Genomic DNA, 19963 nt, shown 5'->3' on the forward strand with positions numbered 1-19963 from the left:
GAAAATGTCCCTACCACGGAAAAAGAGAAACAGTAGTAAAGAGACTTTCCATGTCCTTTAATGACACATCTGACCAAAAATAACTAAACACAGCATCAAGCCCAGCAGCTCGCTGAGAGCGGGGAGGCCCCGGGCAGCGTGGCACCATCAGCACAGTGGGACATACATACAGTAATGAGGTTATCTCCCAAAAGTCCCTCCACCATCCTTCACACAACGCCCACAGCAGGCTCCATTCAAGCCGTCACCTACATAATGTAATGGCTTTCTACACAGAGGCCTGTTTTCTCCATAATGTATAAACGCTGAACTCCACTGATCCTCTTATCACTGAAAAATTAATCACATCCAACAGGAAACGTGGAGGAACCAAGAAGCTGCTGAATCTGTGTTGGAAACAAAAATAAATCAAGGAAATAGATGCTTTCCGGACCACTTCTGCTGAATAAATCTACAAAAACAATATGAATCTGATATTTTCTTGAGGCTTTTCCACAGATATAATAAAAGCTCTTTATTTCCTTGAGTGCATTTTATTTATTTTTTTATTCTATTCTATTTACAACTTTACATTCACTGGTTTCTCAGTAACTAACACTGACCAGAGACAGGCAGACTGTTTGGCACTAACTGTTTTTGTTTCCCGTAATATCCCACGTCATTACGTAGACGTTAAACACAGACACAGTTCAGAGGGACAAAGAGGGGAAACAGACCATTTAGGAAAATTCAGACCAACGTTTAGCTCAGTTCTCATCCATCAGAGGACACAAGACAAGACATGAACCTCACTAAACACACTGACTCTCCTCCTAGCATTTGAGCAGCTGCCGGTGACAATGAAGGTCATCATAACAACTACAAAAAGGGTTAACATCATTTCATTTATACAGGACTGATAAAAATAAAAATGAAAATAAACACAGCTGAAGCTTTTTCAATTCAGATTAGACAAACAAGCTGAACGGACTGGAAGTGGAAAGCAAACATCCGCTGCGATGTGTTGATTAGCAGAAATCTGTCTGTAAGACTTTTAAAGAGGCTATTTGTAAGTTTTCTCTGCTGTTGAATTTGGTTTCCTCCGAGTTTGTGATGTTTAACAAGAGTTTTAGCTACCATGAAAAAAAAAACAGGTTATTATAATACGTTCTCTGAACAGCACTAGCCTAAGTCTTTAGCACAGACAGTGAGTTGCTAACTTCAGTAGAGGAAAAAACATGGCAAGCATGAGTTTACAGTGACGTTGTTTTCCACCACTTGAGACAGCTCTTAGTGTGTAAATGAAATAAGTTTGATGATGAACTCAAAACACGTTCTCTAAAAACAGTTTGCTAACAATGCTATGATAGCAAAACTAAAGTGGAAAATACATTTGTTACACGGTTAAACTCTGTCACTGTGGTCACAGTTCAGGTCCATGCTAAATATTTCACATCAAGTTCCCTTTGTATTCCTGTTGTAAAATTTTAAAATGTAACAAAGTTTTTGATGACTTATCTTGAACTCTGGGGGCTCTACCTACATTTGAGTGTGTTTATTCACTTTGGCCATGTTTCTAGTTATTTAAATCCCATTCATTTTCCATTTTACTCAAAAAAACATCACATTACTGAAGCTAAAAACTCCCTTAAGGTCAACTTCTGGTTTTAAATGCTGCAGTCAGGGGATTTTTGATAATTTACCCAAATCAAAACACAAAATAGCAGCCAAGTTGTCCTCGGGAGATTATAACGAGGAAATAACTGGTCCAGAAAAATCCACACTGACATCATATCTCTATATCGAATGGCTACAGTTCAGAGAAATCACAAAATGTAACATGTGTGACCCAAGAGACGTGGTCTCCTTGAAAACTTTGAGCAGTTCATTTTCCCTGCTGTGATACATCACTTGACTTTACACTGTACAAATGTCAGCCCATCCGTTCACACATGCAGACAATAATTACGCCGTGAGACACTCAGAGTGCTGACAGGTGCTCGACTCCTGTTTTTTCACCTCCAGGGAAAAGTTGTGAAGGTCACTGGATCACCAGGCTGGAGAATGAGTGAGTGGAGGAATCTGCTACGTTTTCACTGTTTAACATCATTTCTTTCATTGCTAAATGTCACTGTAAGTCTCTTAGGTCTCAGACTTTAGCTAACGAGCCAAGATTTGGACAAAAGGAGAATATGTCGGTGGTCCACCAGTCTCTGCATCTTCTCCTTCTGGTGTCTCAAGTGTGTTAATGGCTGCAGGTGTGAGTACATGTATGTTTGTTTTCTTCTTCTTCTTTCTGTCTTTGCATGTGTTTGTGTGTGCAGACATTCAGTACCCTGTACCGTTGGCAGGCGTGTGCACGTTGAAGGTGGAGAAGTGTATTGTTCCTGTCGCTGGAGCAGTGAAGCTGTAAGCTGCATACGCCACAGCGGAGCCCACCATCAGGCCTGTCATGTAGGAGACTGTCATGGTGTTCCCTGGAGAGAGGATCACAGAGCAGAGACGGAGCTGGATTTCTTCTCTAGTATTCAGGTGGAACTGTGTTAACACACTTATCTTCTGGTGAAATATTGTGACAAAAATAACAAACACATAGGCTATAAGATAAATGCAAATACATGCTGACATTAATCTGAAGCTGTTTTAACAACAACAGGGAACTATTAAAGCATCAAACATAAGGCCCGCGGGCCAAAATCGGCCCTCCAGAGGGTCCCATCCAGCCCGCGGGATGAATTTACCAAGTGTGAAAATCACATAGAAGCCAGAAGATGCATAATATTGTTGAAATTTCTAGTATTTTTCCTCAAGAAATGTAAAAGGAGGGTTCATTTGCTCTAAAACAAAGGAAATATTTAGAGTTCTCGTTATTCATAGGTGATTATGCTATTATTTTACTGGTCCGGCCCCTGAACTAAAATGAGTTTGACACCCCTGTATTAAAGGTAACCTGAGAGCTGTGTACTTGTGTGGGAAACAGATCTACACCACAACATATAACCTGGTTCACGTGAAAGGTAACCTCCCTTATCAGGATCACAGCTAATATATATACACATATACATACAGATTTTTTTAACCAATCCATCTATCCATTGTCTACCCAAATGTCCACCCAAAAGGACCCAGGCCCAGGAATCAAACCCAAAACCTTCTTGCTAAGAGGCGACAACGTTAACCACTGCATCAACATGCCACTTGATATAATTATGAATACATAAATGAATAATGCTGTAAGTTATTGAATTAATGTGGAGTATAAAAGCGAATATATAGCTTCTTACTTTTCCAAACACTTTCATCAGTTGGTTAAGCTTTTCATTTTCCCTAACCCACAACTATGGCAGAAAATTAAAATTAAAATCTATAATCTTTTGAATAGATTCTAGATTAGTTAATCACATAAAACATCATAAATCAGCAAAGCTTCAACAAAACCAGATAAAAACTCCATTCGCAGAGATATACAGCAGCACATTTGAGAAGCTGGAACCAGCAAGTATTTGGCTTTTTAATGATAAATGACACAACGATATTTGAAAGATGGGTTCGACATGTAGAGCGAAAGACGAAAAAAACATCAGCGTCACCTCCCTGCGTCGAATCTAACAGACCAACCATCCACAACAACTCACCTGCCAGCTCTCTCTGCTCGGGCGGCACTTTGCCAGCGGCCTGAATCATCGGCACAGACCCGAAGTATCCGTTGGTGACGCCCATGAGGAGGGAGAAGAGACAGGGCCAGGCTGGGTGGGACAGGGTGGGTGCGCTGGCGGGGTACACGCACATGACGAACAGAGGGATGAAGATCACCCTGAGGCAGGAGAAGAAGAGCAGACGGCCTCCAGACCAGTCGTACGGCAGCGCTGCCAAGATCTGAGGAGCAGGGAAGACGTCAGCGATGCTGCAGGGCCGACCAGCTGCTTCTCAGCCAAGCACAACAAATGAATCAAAATACATTTTATTCTCTTCCCTCGTCTCTTTTCTTTTACCTCTGAGCTACCTTCGGCTTCTTTTCAATTTAATTTCTCTCCTTATCTCTTCTTCCCTCCTTTTCAGCAAAATGCTAAATTTGCTGTCAGGACAAAGTCAAAGAAGCACACAGTCCAAACAACTTTCACTCACATCAACGTTTTCCCTTCAGACTTAAAATTATGACTTAAGGAGACCAGATAAGGTTTCATTTCCGTATATTCAGATAGCGCCTTTGAGCTAAGAGCAATTATCCAAAAATAAAACAGTTTCTCCTGCCTTACACTCAGGTTTAATAAATGGGGCGACTCCTTCAACAGTTTCACAAGGTTAACCTCAGTGTTACAGTGTGACTTTGTCTCTTCACAGCTTCTGTAGTGCAGATGAGCTTGAAAAATACAAATCAAGGTTCTGGGGCTGCCAAGTGTGACCAACACTTGATCCAGTGGATTCTGCACTCGACACACATCTAATGGTTTCTATACTGATCACAAATATAAACTACATAAAAGTATCATCATCAAGACAATCTAACATCTGACATCACAACTCACAACAACAGTTTTATCATGTCTATAACGGGCATAGTGAAAATGAGAGTCTATAGTTAAACCATGATAATGATCTTCAGACCTGGTGTTTCCTTAGAAATAAATGTCAGTAAAACAAAAGAACTCATCAGACAAAACCACCAAGACTTAATGCAGCCAATCAGGAGTAATGGACAAACAGCCGAGGTTGTTGATGACTTCAAGTATCTTGGCACATCCACTAACAGCAGTCTGACCTTCAAAGTAAATACTGACAACGTTCTTAAAAAATGTTCACAACATGGGACACCGTATATAATCTGGTGGCCCTTTGCTGCATGTCATTCCCCCTCTCTCTGCCTCCCTATTTCCTGTCTCTCTCAACTCTCCTATCAATTAAATGCAACCACCCCCCCTAAAAAAAGAAGAAATGTTCAGAAGATGTGAGTCGGAAAGAGTTTTATCTTTGAACATGGTTGTATGGTATGGTGACCTAAACACTGAGAGGGGAAACAAACGGCGATAGTTGTGATTACGACCTCCAAAGTCCTTGGAAAACAACAAAGAGCTGAAGTTATTAATGATTCATTCCACCTGCAGCTGCTCACAGAGTCTGAACTTTTACCCTCAGGGGAAACAGTATGGGCTACCAAAGGTCAATACAAATATCTATAGGGAATATTTTTTTCACTATGCTACTGACTCAGGACTCCTAATAGAAGTGTAATGTGTGAGGTGTGGATGTGTGTAATGTGAGTTTTTTTGCATTGTATTTAATATTCATGAACGTTTTTAGAATAAGTGTTGAAGAAAAAGGTTTATTCCGTGTTTTGTGATTGATGTATGGTGTTATTATGTCTTTATGTATGGTACTTTTTAGAGGTGCATGAAGTGGTACTTTTATGTTTTTACAGTGAAAGGCAAATTTACCCTTTTGTGGACGGAAAAAGGGATTTTCTATTTTATTTTTACTCTATTTAAACTTGGACCAGAGATTGTTTCCCCAAGCCCATGAATGCCTCAATTGAGGGATAAAACTTCAACTGATACTTATTATCTGAGAAGAATCAAGTAAAGCCAAAATAACTAAACCAAAAATAGTTAAAAACTGTTTTATTTTACCTTCATTGGCTATTTTTTACCACATGGGGGCAGCACACAGACCCTGAACCTCCCACAAGTAATGTTATAAAATAGAAAAAAAATAGTGATTAACAATTCATGTGTCTCCTGCATTATGTGATGTAATAAGTGAGTAATGAGGAAAACTGTCTGTTGAGGTGTCAGGCAGTTTCCCAGAGGCACCGAGGATGCTGCAACCCAAACCTTCAGGTGTCTCGATTATCATTTTAATCATTTTCTGACACTCCACTCTCCTGCTCCCTGTCACCCACGACATCCTGTTTTTGTAAGAGAGGGCTTTAATATTTCAATATCATAACTTTTGATGATTAATTGACACAGAAAGAAAAAGTCACACGTCCATCTGAGAAGCTTTGTGTGGCTATAGCTGCTGGCAAACAGGTGCCTGTTTACTAATCCAGCAAATAGAGAGCAACATAATCTCCACATTATCGTTATCTTTTCACTCACTTTTCTGAAAATCTGTCCAATATTCATTTTCTTTTAGCTCTGTTTGTCTCTAACAACTCCTGAGCCAGTGGCTAACTGTGACCTCCTGATGTTTGTGGCTGAGCTGCTTCCAGTGGGTTTTTAAAGCTTTAAAACAACAGTTTGTTAGCTCAAAGTGAAGCAAAATATTGGAGTTAAGAAGATGTGATAAGACTGTGAGGCTGGTGTAGGTCGTTGAGACGCAGTGCAGAATTTCTAAATTTATTATCCATCTGATAACAACTTAGCTTCTTTGTTTTACTGGTTTACAGCTGATATTACAGACACCAGCTCGGCAAAAACAGATATGAACGCACCTTAAATTACATTTTTCATTTATGTAGCTAAACCAAGAAGAACAAAATATTTCAAAACAAAACAATCATTGTTTAAAAAAAGGACAACACATTAATACTGTGTGTGACAGCATACACTTAAAACAGTCCTTTCGTACATACTGTACAATTTTTTTTAAAACCATGGATCTGATGATGAATAGGAGATTTAGATTAGATGATGCTTTTTTTGAAGGCCCAACAAACACACACACACACATCCTTGTAATGCTATCTTTGTGAGGACACTCATTGACATAATGTATTCCCTAGCCCCTTACCCTAACCTTAACCATCCAAAACAAATGCCTAACCTTAACCATTACTCTTAACCTAACTTAAACCTAATTATAACCTAAAGTCTTAACCCTCAAACAGCCCTCGGAAAAAGTGAGGACCGGCCAAAATGTCCTCACTTTCCAAAATGTCCTCACTCGGTTAAAAACTCTTCCCGGTCCTCACAACGTAGTAAGTACAAGAACACACACACACACACACACATTGATATCAATTCTTCTCCATAAAATGATGAATGATAAACATAATTCAGGTAAGTTGTATCATCTCAGTGTTTTTGTTTAATTGAATCTTTTTGCTTAGTTAATAAACGAGTAAACTTGCGTCTCACCTTCCCAACGAAGTCGGACATGTTGAAGGTGGCCATGATGAGGATGGGGAGCCATTCCCCTAAGGTCTTGTTTCGTATCTCTGACTCCAGTCCGGGGAACAGACACAGTGTGATGCTGTAGGTCACGGCTATAGACAGCATGTAGGCCCAGATCACACGGGACACCACGTAACGATGCAGGATCATGTCTGGTTGGAGACGACACACCAACACAACACAACACACACCATCAGCAGATTCTCACCAGACTGAGTGAGAACACACTCGTCGCTCTAATAATCACCAGGGGATGCATTTGAATTTCACACCCATCTGTTGGAATCAGAGGGTTAATTGAGCAGTGAGTGTATGAGATTAAAGCTGAGAGAACCTCGGACACCGGGCCAGCTCCTCCTCAGCTTGGCTTTTGGGGCATCGAACCGCACGTAGGTACCACCCACAAATTCTTCAACGCCTTCCTCTGTAGCGGGCGGTCCTGTCCCTCCGTTTCCCTGGAGACACACACACACATATCGCTCAGTTGTTGTTGTTTTTTTATTAAAACCAACCGATCATATCGACTATATCATGAGATAAAAAATCTCCTCCTGGTTTTAAGATGTATTTAAAACCATGAAAAGATCAGTTATAGCCTGGAGCATCATCTTGTTCATTTCCTGAGAGCACTTTCTCATTCCCTGAGAGCACTTTCAAGGCTTTATGAAGGACATTATTACAGTTTTGAAAACACTAGAGGTAGACATCACACAGTATGTAAACATAATCGGTGGTTCTGCCTTCAACTTGGTCTTTTCACTTCTTTTCATTGATAATGGCTTCCTGGCTGCATGACATCACCTTTTTATGGCAGCAGCTATTAGAGGACGACTGTGAGTAGCTGCAGGTTGATGTAATGATGTTAAAGAGAGAGCAGAGAGGACTGCAAAGAGGCCCAGGAGCTGCACACACACACACACACACACACACACACACATAGAAAGAAGCATGCACACATATACACATTTTCTCTTTAACCAAATATGGGCACATTATCATGCTTATATTCAAAGAAAACACATAATTCTTCATATGCACATCCCAGAGGTGTGTACAAGCAGACACACACACACACACGCACACCCAGATCTATTAGTTGATTAGTGGGACTTGCAGGCCAGAGGGCACCACTCTTCTTGATTATCCCATAATGTAGAGCGCTGCCTCAGTTTCCCCAGGCAACCAGAACAAAGAGCCGCCTGAATCAGCCCCCAGATGCAGAAAAACCTCACACCAACACAACACAACACATACCGTACACATCCTACCATAAAGCACAGGGCATCCCTCACACACTTCACACAGACATAATCATGCACATATGAAGCGACAGCAGCCTGAGGTGTTGTGTTTCCTTTGAAGGCTCTGAACACCATCGTATGGTTTGATGAGGAACATCCGCTCCGTGTCTTCAGACCAACAAACAGAGGATTCTGCTCCTCGTCTGTCTTTGTCCTGCTCTGTGTCGTTCCTCCTCCTGTTCCTTGTTCACTTTCTCCTTGTGTCATTTTTTTGTCACGACTGCCTCCTTCCTCCTCCTCCTCCTCCTCCTCCTGACAGACTGCCTCTGCCCCCCACCCTGCACATCTCACCTCTTCGCCTCAACAATTTTCTTCCAACTTTTTCTTATTATACTGTCTACTCACAGGAGACCTCAACCTCTTCCTTTCTCTCTAAACTCCATCTGTCTCAATCTTCTCTCAGCACTACCCACACCAGTGTCTCTGCACATCTCATCTCCAATAACTCCTCCCAAAGCCCCTTGTTCTTTCCTTTCACTCGTTTCCACAAGTAAATTTCCTCCCTGTCCAAGTGCAGAAACAGTTTGTTCTCACAATATTTTTGAAGGATCTGATGAATCACACGTGCATATGATATTCATGTGGAGTTAAAGTCAATCTTTCACTAAAGCCTAGACCTGAGAAAACACTGAATCACTGAAGCTACTAAATCGCATTTACAAGATATTAAATTGAAGCAGAAAAATTATCACTGAAATTCAATGGGTAGATAAAAATTATTTTCTGGTCCCGTTTGAATTGTGCCATGGATTTCACATGCTGTTTGTGATATTTAAAGATATTTTTTCAGGCAAAGAAGACTACAATTTAGAAAGAATTTTGATAATGTTAGGTTTTGTGTGAGCCCGCTTTGTGAACTACAGCTCTTCGCTGCTCTCAACGCAAATGATATACGTCACCACCCGCACTTGAACTCTGCAACAGACATGGTGATCTCTCTGCTCCACTTATTGCCTTTTCCAACGGCAGGATAAGAGCATAGAAAAAGGGGAAAATCATTATAAGTCGGGGCATGTGGAGAGTTTTACTTGAATCGCTGTCGATGGAGAAAGAAGGGAGTGAAAGGGTGATGACGTGACGTCACATACGTGACATTACAATAAAGTCTTTCTCATTGTGTTTTCTCGACAGCATTTAACTGAACAATGGCACAATAAACGGTCAAACTGAAAAAAATATAATTTAAGCCTATAAACAACATCTGTGTAATCCAAGGCATAACGACTGGGGGATCAGAAAATAATTATTTTCTGTCCATTGAACACCATTCATTTTTTACACTCCGAAAGCGGAAGGGGCCGGACTTCGCCACTCTATAGTGAATTCAGATTTCATACAATAAATCATGCTAACAGTGCACAACAATATTTTTCTATTCTAAAATGTGTAGCATTGTGTTGTGTTGTGTTGTGTTGTGTTGTGTTGTGTTGTGTTGTGTTGTGTTGTGTTGTGTTGTGTTGTGTTGTGTTGTGTTGTGTTGTGTTGTGTTGTGTTGTGTGGTGTAAATGCCATAGATGTGTTTTTTGTTGCATATTGGGGATTTTTGTTGGCACTATGGGCATTAAAAACAAGATGGCAGACATTCCATAAAGCGGACTATAAAATCAATAAAGTACTTTGGGACACGGATTCAGATGCTTTAGTAATGCAAGTGGCTCTGTAAGGATGTGCTTGGTCCCTCGAGCGAAGCTGAGCACTGTGTCAAGTCTACAGCCATGATGGCGGCTTTGCCAGGCTGTATTCTCCATTATACATCCATGGGGCTTACATTTTTATTTGTACTCCCTGTATGAATTCAGAGCACACAGGGTAGGGTCAAGGAAGCGTTCACAGACTTACAAATCTTACTTCCTCTGCAGTGACATCGTGGTGAACCCTGTATCCAGTCCCGTTGTCACGTGGATCGTGACCTTTGGCCGGACCCTTGCCCTGGGCGTGGCTGGTGTAGTAGCGGACGAATCGGGAGCGTCGAACCAGCAGGTGGAGCAGAAAGCAGAGCATCTCCATGCTGATGGAGACCAGGAAGAAGATGAGCGTGTTCCTCCTCTCGTCAGGGATCAGCAGCTTGGTGAAGATGCGAGAGAGCGAGATGATCACACCGGCCGTGCCTGCAGAGGCGGGAGGGGTCGAGTCAAGTGAGAACAGAGGGAAATATTATATACAAGATGGAGGTCTGTGGATGTGTGAGTGAGGGTACTTACTCTCTCCAGTCATCACTCCCTGTGTGTACCTCTTGGGCAGCATCCCCATGTAACCATAGAAACTGGACTGCTGCACTGGTGAGGGAGGAGGAAGTGGTTATCAGTGCAAACAGAGGCCTTACAGTCAACACTGTAAACAACAGCACTTTACTTAGAGGAGCCGTTTTCTGAACTTTCACTAAAAACCCCAGAGGGACTGCACTGACCTCCACGTCTCCATTAATTAAACTGTTTTTTTTTCTTTACTGTTGGCTGAAAGGATCTGTGTTCACACTAACAACAAGGAAACTGGCTCCGTGTATGAAAGTCATTAGCAGCAGCTGATGACTAAAGCCTCACTGTGTTTGTGTTTGTGCCGACACGGCTGCTTGTTCGTTTGACAGTTCTGACTGATAACATACATTTACATTACACACCATATGTATAGAGTGGAGGAGGAGGTGGGCAGAATATCAACACTTGTACAGTAGCACATACCAGTCTGACAGTCCCACAATACATCTGATTTTTATAGATATTTTGTCAGAGAGGTTTGACCTGTACTCCACTGAGCCTATATTACATATCATATCCTTATTAGATCTACACCGGCATGGCATCTACTGTATGATACACAAAGTAATAATGTCCATATTTACACCTCAATCCTGAAGGTGCAATCCAGTTCAACACTTGTTCTCCATATGATCTGTTCAATATGTCTTTTACGCAAACAAAACACCAGGAATACATTTTTCCATTCCAACAGTTGCTAATGTAGAGCCACCATTTACTCTCCTTTTAGCTTTGCTTTGGTCTCCAGCAGGGAAATATCTGGCATTTTACCAGTGAGATGTTGAGTTGAGTGAACATCCTGTACAGTTGGTTTTAGAGCTCATTCCCTAAAAACAGCTGCAAAGTAGTGACCCAACTCTCAGGTAGCAGCAGCTTATTGTACTTACACATTCAATAAATAGTGGCTGGTATATGTTTTTAAGGATATGAGAGCAAACCAAAACAGAAACGCTATGGGATGTAAAACTAAAACATGGATGGATGGATGGATGGATGGATGGATGGATGTTTGGATGGATGGATGGATGGATGGATGGATGGATGGATGGATGGATGGATGGATGGATGGATGGATGGATGGATGGATGGAACGAAGGATGGATGGATGGATGGATGGATGGATGGATGGATGGATGGATGTTTGGGTGGATGGATGGATGCTTGGATGCTTGGATGGATGGATGGATGTTTGGATGGATGGATGGATGGATGTTTGGATGGATGGATGGATGGATGGATGGATGGATGTTTGGGTGGATGGATGGATGCTTGGATGCTTGGATGGATGGATGGATGGATGGATGGATGGATGCTTGGATGGATGGATGTTTGGATGGATGGATGGATGGATGCTTGGATGGATGGATGGGTGGATGGATGGATGTATGGATGGATGGATGGATGGATGGATGGATGGATGGATGGATGGATGGATGGATGGATGGATGGATGGATGGATGGATGGATGGATGTTTATATGGATGGATGGATGGATGGATGGATGGATGCTTGGATGGATGGATGGATGGATGGATGGATGGATGGATGGATGGATGGATGGATGGATGGATGGATGGATGGATGGATGGATGGATGGATGGATGGATGGATGGGCGGGCATTGGTAGTACCTGTGCATCCGAAGGCGACCACTCCCACCGACACCAGGTTGATGATGTAAGCCTGCCTGGTGGTGAACTTTGCCAACCAGACATCAAACACGCTGACGAAGATGAGCGGCCCCAGAGCGAATATGTATCCTGTCGACGCAGACCCAGACAGACAGGTGGACGGTGAGGACACGTCTCTGAACTAGGTCATGTTGTGATTGCACTGAACACATATTTGACAAGGCCGGTGTGCGAACGCTATCACTTTCAACTCAAGTCCGATCCCGACTTTATTATCTCCAGAGACGAGCTCTTGTACAGACAACACACTTCAAAAGGCATCTCCCTCAAGGATGCGAGCGGATCTATTTTAAGCTGCAGAGGCTGGAGTGGTGAAACCTTGCTGTTACATACACTGTATATGTGCAGAGAAATCCAACCTCTCCTCGGGGAACATGAATTTTTAAAGAACTTTTTTTTTTTTCATTTTTGCTCAAAAATGACTTGTGATATGTGGGTAGCACTAGCAGCTTTAATATTTCCTATCCTAGTCTCCAATATCCGTGTTCTACAAAGAAATATTTACACTTCAAAGATGCAGTAGCTTTTAAAAGCTGCTTTTTAATGAACAATTTTGGACCACATTTCATCTCTCCAGTATCCCACTCTGCCTTTCACAAACCTAATGTCAAATCTGCGTAGATGCGCACGCTTATATGTGAATAGTTTACTTCAATAGCATTGTGAAATGTTATGATAGCTGAAAAAACTCAGGATGATGTAAGATCTTGAAAGAAAGCCTCCTGTGAATTCACTGTCTTTGTAAAAGTTAGTTTGAAACAGTTTATGACTAAAACCCACAGGAGATTTATTGCGGTGTTTTATTTTCTTCCCTCTCTTTCTCTCTCTCTTTATAATGTCTGCTCATTTTTGCTCTGTGTACTCTGCTCTGATAAGCCTCGAGGGTCCCAGAGGGTCATTAATAAATGAGAAGCGGTATAAGTTCCTATAATGAGAGATGTTTCACAATTAGAGATTTGTCTGGCCCTGTCTGACTTACCCACAGTAATTCTGGTGTGCATGCTGAGTCGCTCCACCAGCACGTTGTTGAGGATGACGGCCAGCAGAGCCACCAGGATGTACGTCAGGCTCATGTCGAACACTATGGATGTGCCTGAAACACACACACACACATACACACATGACTCCTGGGAGTTGGATTTGAATTTGTGCCCTCAAGTTGTGTCTGTATTCAAAGCATCCTCTATTTTCTTTCTCCTTCTCTCTTCCTATAAGCACATGTGTGGGTTTATTTGTGCTCGTGTATAGACAGTCATACCTTCAAACTTGTGGTGCAGGTAGTCCACATCAGTTATGAAACTGTTGTAGGGAAGCAGGAAACCCACGCCAGCCAACAGCATTGCAAAGTAGATTCCATGGTAACGGTCGTCAGGGATTGGCTCCTCAAAGTCTGGGATGGGAACGAGGGAGTCAGGGGTTGGAGAATTAAAAGAGAAGGAAATCACGATCATGCAGCGTGGGGAGGGTGCGGGGGGGTAGAAATGACTTCACAACACCCAAATTAGGTCTGAAGCCGACGCACGACATCTTCATTTAAGCTAATCAGGGTGAACGCTGATAGAGCAGAGGCGTAGCTGCTGCTCTGCTGATGGAGCGGCTGCTGCTGTAGAGGGCCGTGCTCCTGTTGTGCTGGCTGAAGGCTGATCACAGGAAGAGTGGATGAATCATTGGGAGAGTAGTTTCGGTCCAAAGCAGGACTTTAGTGTTCAGTTTCATGGTTGAAGTGTGATGTGCAAGTTTTTTTTTTTTATATAACTGTTTATAATCCTTTCCTAATCCTGTGAGCCCACTATTAATGGCTCCAAATGATTTTGGAGCATTTTGATTTTACAGCAGACTGAAGGAGAAAACCCCAATAATTTACGTCACAGCTTAATGATGCGTCTAATTTGTTATGACACAAACTGGGGTTGATGAATTATTATCCTTCTGTCGGTGCGTGATAGTCTGCACTTAGCTCAAGAGATTTTCTTATAAATAATTGCCTGTTTTATTAATCATCTTTTCCTTTCTGCTGGGTTCGTCGTTTCCTTGGATTAAAAAAAAAGAAAAAAAAAAGAACCTTGACACAAGCAATTTACCGCAGCAGCTTTTTGTTCAGAGTGGAGCAAAGTGTGCAGTTAGCATGAGCAGTGATACATCGTCAGGCAGAGGAAAAAAAAGATCAGCGCCTGCAGAAAGTCAAAGCTCATTAACAGAGAATCCAATGAAGAGGACACTGCAGCATTGCTCACACTGTGACTGACATTTCGTTGCAGGGACTGACAATAAGGAATTGCTTTAGGATGGATTTTCATTTTCTAATGTTTCTAAAAACCTTGCACTGACAGCAAAGTCACCTGTGAGTTTCTGGAGCAACATCAGTCTGGTCTGACTGTCTTTACTCAAACACAGCATAGTGGAAAATATCAGACCATATATGAGACTATGCAGGCTCTCTGTGTGCAGAGAAAGCAACACTTGCTTTGTTTTTCTGGCTGCAGACGGAGGTGTGGAGACTGACAGCAGCACGGAGGAGGCGGAGGATAAGCAGACGAGGAGCAGAGAGAGAGGGGGGGGGGTTCTGACGGTCCGGGGCGCTCGCTGTGTGTCCTCAGGTCACTTCTGATTTGATTAGCTTGCCCTTTGTGCAACCTGAGTAACCAGGCAACACGGCAATTATTCTGCTAACAGGCCTGCCCACAGTGTTTTACATGCACATCCTCTTTTTCTCAACACAGGTTTCATTCACTCCGCCCTCCGTCATCATCTATAAACACACACACACACACTGCTGACTGCCTCATGGTGTCAGCTAGAATTTGAATTATTCTCACTTTTAGAGGGATGGTTTGTAAACCGTGGTGATGCTGCAGCTGGTTGTGCCTCATTTCCCAATTTTCTAAAGTGGATAAAACATTTTTTGGACACATTAGAGTAAATAATATTCTCTGTGAGTATTTCCCATGGCAGCAGTACAGTGTCTAGCTTGTGTTTGCTGTCTCTAGGACATTGTGTTGAGGTTGTCAGGGCTAAAACAACAATGTAATGTAATGTAATCTCAGCACCACATATGAGTAACTAACTACCCTGTGAAGCCACAGAGTTAAACAAGGAACAGGCCTAAACCTGTTACCTGTATTGACAATAACCATAGTACGTTAAAAAACTAAAATATTAATATCATATTAATAATGCATTGTTATATTTTTGGTGCAGACTCACCCTCCATCTCTGCTCACTTCTCTAAACCAAGGTAAAGACCTCACCCTGATCCTATCCATCAAATGTTCTGTGATTATCACAATAATTACATTATTGTGTAGTGTAGTGAATCTGATCTTAGGCAGCCACAATACAGTTACCGCACCAATCAAATTACAAATGAACAAATGATAATGAAATAACTATTTTCTATCAGTGGATCTAAACACACTGTGTTGCTCCTGTTGTTTTGGTATAGAAGGTATTCATGTGGTCGTCTTTTTTTACATTGATTGTTGTTGAAGTTGTTGTTTTTGAAACACATCTCTTTCCTTTCTTTCTTGTTCCTCGTCTGTCTATTTATAAAGGCAGCACACACACATACACATACACACACACACACACACACACACACACACACACACGTAGACACAGCAACACATTTAGTCAAAACAGAAACTCCCTCACCAGGTTCGGACAGAGCCAGCACTCCTCGCTCCGGGGCGTCTTTATTGATCTCCTCCTCCTCCAGCTGGTACGAGTCGAAGCTGTAGCTCTGCACCACGCTGCTCTCCCGTCCCTCTCTCCAGCCCTCCCTCCCCATCTCCCTCCCCATCTCCCTCCATACAGTTCTGCCTCCATCCCGCCACACATCCCTCTCTTCAGGCGTCTGAACTGGCGTAGGCCTTCGGCGCTCTGCTCCCACTGAGCTCATCTCTTCACTTCAAATATGCACACACAAACACAAACACACACACACACACACAACACACACACACACACAAACACACTCCTGTCTGTTTTACAAGCTACTCAGTCTGTGGTGTGTGCATGTTAAACACAATCCCGGTGACACGCCCTGGTAGAGAGGCAGGAAACCTTCAGATGTTGGAGGATCTGCAGGAGGAAAACAACAGGAAACAGAAGCAGAGACAGAATTAAAATGTAGAAGATATAGATACAGAAAAGAAATCTGTCAGTGTCTTAGTGAAAGTGACAAGACACAAGGTCAGACACCTCAAAGAAACATAGATTGCTGTGTGCATGTTTGCGTGAGAGGCATTTTAAATGAGAGAAACAGAGTGACAAAGGATGTATGGCTGGATGCAGACAAGGTCAGCAAAATGCAGCTCTGCATTCAATGAGCAGGCACTGCATTATATTATTACTGTACAATGCAGGAGAGAAGAAAAAATCGATGGGGAGATTAATTCATCGTGATCTTAATGATCTATTGCTGGATCGAGTGAAGTCAGCAGGCGAAGCAGGCCAATGTTTTGGGCTTCAGAAACCTGTGACAGGACTTTAAAAGTATTTTCTGACACTTTCAGACTAAACCGAATCGATTTATCAGTCCAATTACAGAAACATCAGCCTTACTCTGAGTCTAGTGATCAATTGATGGATCACATTCTTGATAGATTGATAATTGATTTGGTCTATAAAACATCAGAAAACACTGCTTTGTCCAATCGTGTCTAATTTTGTCAAACAACAAAAAACCCGATATTTCATTTACACTGACGTCGATGAGACGAAAGCAGCAAATCCAGATGATTGGTGTTTAAAGATAGACTGAACCCATCAATCAGCCTGATCAATCGTCTATGTTCAATTGTTGTGATAAATGTTTTATCGCTATTTTAGCTCTGTCATGCACATCTTCGCCTGCTATTAAACACACTCCACGCCCTCCATGTTTGGATTTAAACATTTATCAGCAGGTGTCCCTCCTGTCATTATAGCAGCTGACACATGGCTCAATAACCTGCTTTCATTCACTCCTGTCAACAGGGACCGGTGAGAGAAATGATACAAGCTAGATCAATATGAATGGGTATTGACGTTGTTCCATATGCAAACACACACACGCACACACACACACACACAGGAAACACAAAGGTTCATCTATTATGTTCTCCTGTGGTTACACAAACACTTGCAGAGCACATGCAGGCAGCCACTACATCAGCCCTGTGGCCTTGTCTGCTTCACCTCTGATGCCCTGAGAGTTAGATTTCCACTCTGCTTTTATATTATTATTTTTTTGTTTTTAGGGTGAGATCGTATTTTAAACCCCCTTCCAGCTGGATCTGGCAGGATCAGATGATGTAAGAAGGTTATCATCCCTGTAATGTGGGCTCATCCTGGCCTCTGGAGGATGCAGCAGCAGCAGCAGAGGAAACAGGTGATTAGACAGAGGACTCCGGTTCGATATGATGTGGTTGTGTGGGTTGTTTTTAAAACCTCATAATGATCCCTGATCACTGTCCATGGAAGACAGACGTGCTTTGCAGAGTTTCCACTTCCAGACTTGAGGCGGCGCTCTCAGCCTTCTCCTTCAAATCAAAAGGCTCCATCCAGCCACTGTAATTGATTTGCAGTCTCATGTCACGCTGCAGTTTCTATTGTTTACTCACAAAATGATTTAATCCACACAAAGAAAAAAAAACCCCATCAAGAGCAAAGCAACAGCAGAGCAGCACCTGATGTCACGCTCTGAGCTGATCACCTGCTCGGCAGATGAATCAGTTGATTATGAACGCACCAACTCCACCATCAATTAACCTCACGTGTTCTGCTTGTTATTACGGCGCGTGACTATTAAAAATTGCAATTAATCAAAAGAGAGAAATAGGCGACGGCTGAGCAGTGAAGGATACACAGAGGATCACCTCACTTATTCCTCTTCTTCTTTTCCAATTGATCATTAAAACCATCCTGATCAAGTCCAGCAGCTTTAAACGTCGCTTTTAGATCCGTGCGCGTCTCTTTCTTTCCTTCTTTTCTTTCCTGTTTTTTTTTTTTTTTTTGTCCGCGCTTTAACGGAAAAAACAATAACACACACACAACAGGTTACTAACGGGCCCCCCTTTACCTTCCCTCGTGTCTCCCTTTCTCTCCCCCTCGGTTTGCTTGCAGAAGCGGACGCCGTCCCCCCCCAGCAGGGTCCTCGAGGTGGTCTCTGCCGGTCGGACCTGGTCCTGGTCCCTCCGCAGCCGGTCTCCGCCAGACAGAAGGGAAGCCCCGGTGCCGTCCTGCGTGCGCTCCTGAACGCACCATCCGGCAGTAGAGGAAAGAGGGGGAAAAAAAGGTGTGTGTGTATGTGCATGGATGGGTGAGGAGAGCAGAGCGACGGTGGGTGGGGGAGGTGGAGGAGGAGGAGGAGGGAGAGGAGGAGGAGGAGGAGGGGGGAGTCGCCTCTGGCTCTTCATCTCTCGCAGTCAGTCTTTTCCAAAGCGCTTATGAGAGCATCCAAACGCATGTTAAACAACTTTTTTCTCTCCCAGCGCAGAATACAGTTAGCACATGTTAAATTATTGAGTATGATCTCTCTCTTCCTGTTTTCATCCTAGAAAGTAGAAAAACCACCAAACTGCAGCAGGAGGAGAGAAAAGGAAGGACAAGTTTGCATCAACATAAGTCATAGAGCCTATATTCAAAAGGTTATTGAAATGCCACAGTGATAAGATAGATATGAATAGTGAAGTGATGGCAGGAGAGATTAGAAGTGACATAAAAATATGAAACGATCACTTCCCAGTCAATGATTCATAAATCTTTTCAGGAATATTAACAAGATGTGGGGATTCTGTGTTGCTCTATCCACAATTTTTCTCAGTTTTATTTGGCTTTACATGTGAAGTGCATGTGTGCTGCCAAAGCACATAGATAAGGAAAACAGTGAATAGGGAAAAAAGAACAATAGAGGAGGGGGAAAATCATTATGTCTTTTTCTGTATCTCTTTTTAGATAGGCTACACACACACACACACATTCGCTCCCACTCACAGACACAAAGCTGGCACCAGAGCCGCTGTGTGATTGACAGTTTTATCAGTTCACTTCAATATGCTAATGCTTTATTATTGGCAGGGGCTCCGTCATATTGCACACCCCCACGGTTGCCATAGAGGAGCAGAGCCAGATGGGAATTAGCTAAATGGTATAGCTGTCGTTTGAGGTGCTGCTCAACAGACCCAGGATCTGCTGCTGCAGCTGCTGCAGCTGCACCACAGGTCGTGGGTTTGAATCCCACCTACAGTGTCTTTGACTTTGTTTACTGTCTTATTGAAGACACAGAATATGATACTAATTCAAAATTCAGTTCACCTTACCCTTGGCTCAACATCAAAGATCACATCAGAGATCAACCGTGTCAGACGATGGAGTGCGTCGTGTTAAAAGGTTTATCCCGTCAGAAAACTGAATCTGTTCCTTCCAGTCATCTCTGTGTTTACAGGAACTGTCACGCTGATCTTTCAAAGATATGTGCACAGAGCTTGTCCTTTGATTTTCTATTTCTGATTACATCAACATCCTTTACACCCTGGCAGATAATAATGTACACACCAAAAGTCTGCCACGATTGGAGAAGACACACAAAAGTGCGAGCGACAAAAAACAAAGAAAAAATAAAAATGTGAAAAGCTTTAATTAAAC

General features: G+C 42.5%; 1 protein-coding gene across 2 annotated transcripts; it reads right to left on the reverse strand.

The window, feature by feature from the left end:
- Nucleotides 1–1540: 1540 nt before the first annotated feature.
- On the reverse strand, nucleotides 1541–18529 carry slc29a4a (solute carrier family 29 member 4a). 2 transcript variants are annotated; one of them, XM_085785340.1, is made up of 11 exons: nucleotides 18399–18529; nucleotides 15989–16417; nucleotides 13596–13727; nucleotides 13317–13430; nucleotides 12278–12406; nucleotides 10594–10668; nucleotides 10241–10500; nucleotides 7426–7546; nucleotides 7056–7243; nucleotides 3615–3855; nucleotides 1541–2456 (listed from the first exon to the last, which is right to left on the reverse strand). In XM_085785340.1, exons 2-11 carry the CDS (start codon nucleotides 16233–16235, stop codon nucleotides 2308–2310), a joined length of 1656 nt encoding a protein of 551 aa, XP_085641466.1. In that variant the 5' UTR covers nucleotides 16236–16417; nucleotides 18399–18529; the 3' UTR covers nucleotides 1541–2307. The 2 variants fall into 2 exon arrangements, with proteins under 2 accessions (XP_085641466.1, XP_085641465.1); XM_085785339.1 differs by having other exon boundaries at nucleotides 2068–2456; nucleotides 10232–10500.
- Between the last annotated feature and the right edge of the window lie 1434 nt (nucleotides 18530–19963).

This window comes from Trachurus japonicus, chromosome 8 (assembly GCF_045865225.1).
Source record: "Trachurus japonicus isolate A0001 chromosome 8, Traja_1.0".
Taxonomy (NCBI): domain Eukaryota; kingdom Metazoa; phylum Chordata; class Actinopteri; order Carangiformes; family Carangidae; genus Trachurus; species Trachurus japonicus.

What these genes read in the sequence shown, in the direction of transcription:
- slc29a4a (XM_085785339.1), bottom strand. Translation starts at nt 16,235, where the DNA reads ATGAGCTCAGTGGGAGCAGAGCGCCGAAGGCCTACGCCAGTTCAGACG. An exon ending in GGTCGCCTTCGGATGCACAG is followed by an intron (nt 10,669 to 12,277) that starts GTACTACCAATG and finishes CTCCCTCACCAG; the next exon opens with TGCAGCAGTCCAGTTTCTAT. An exon ending in GGGAGTGATGACTGGAGAGA is followed by an intron (nt 10,501 to 10,593) that starts GTAAGTACCCTC and finishes CCGCCTCTGCAG; the next exon opens with GCACGGCCGGTGTGATCATC.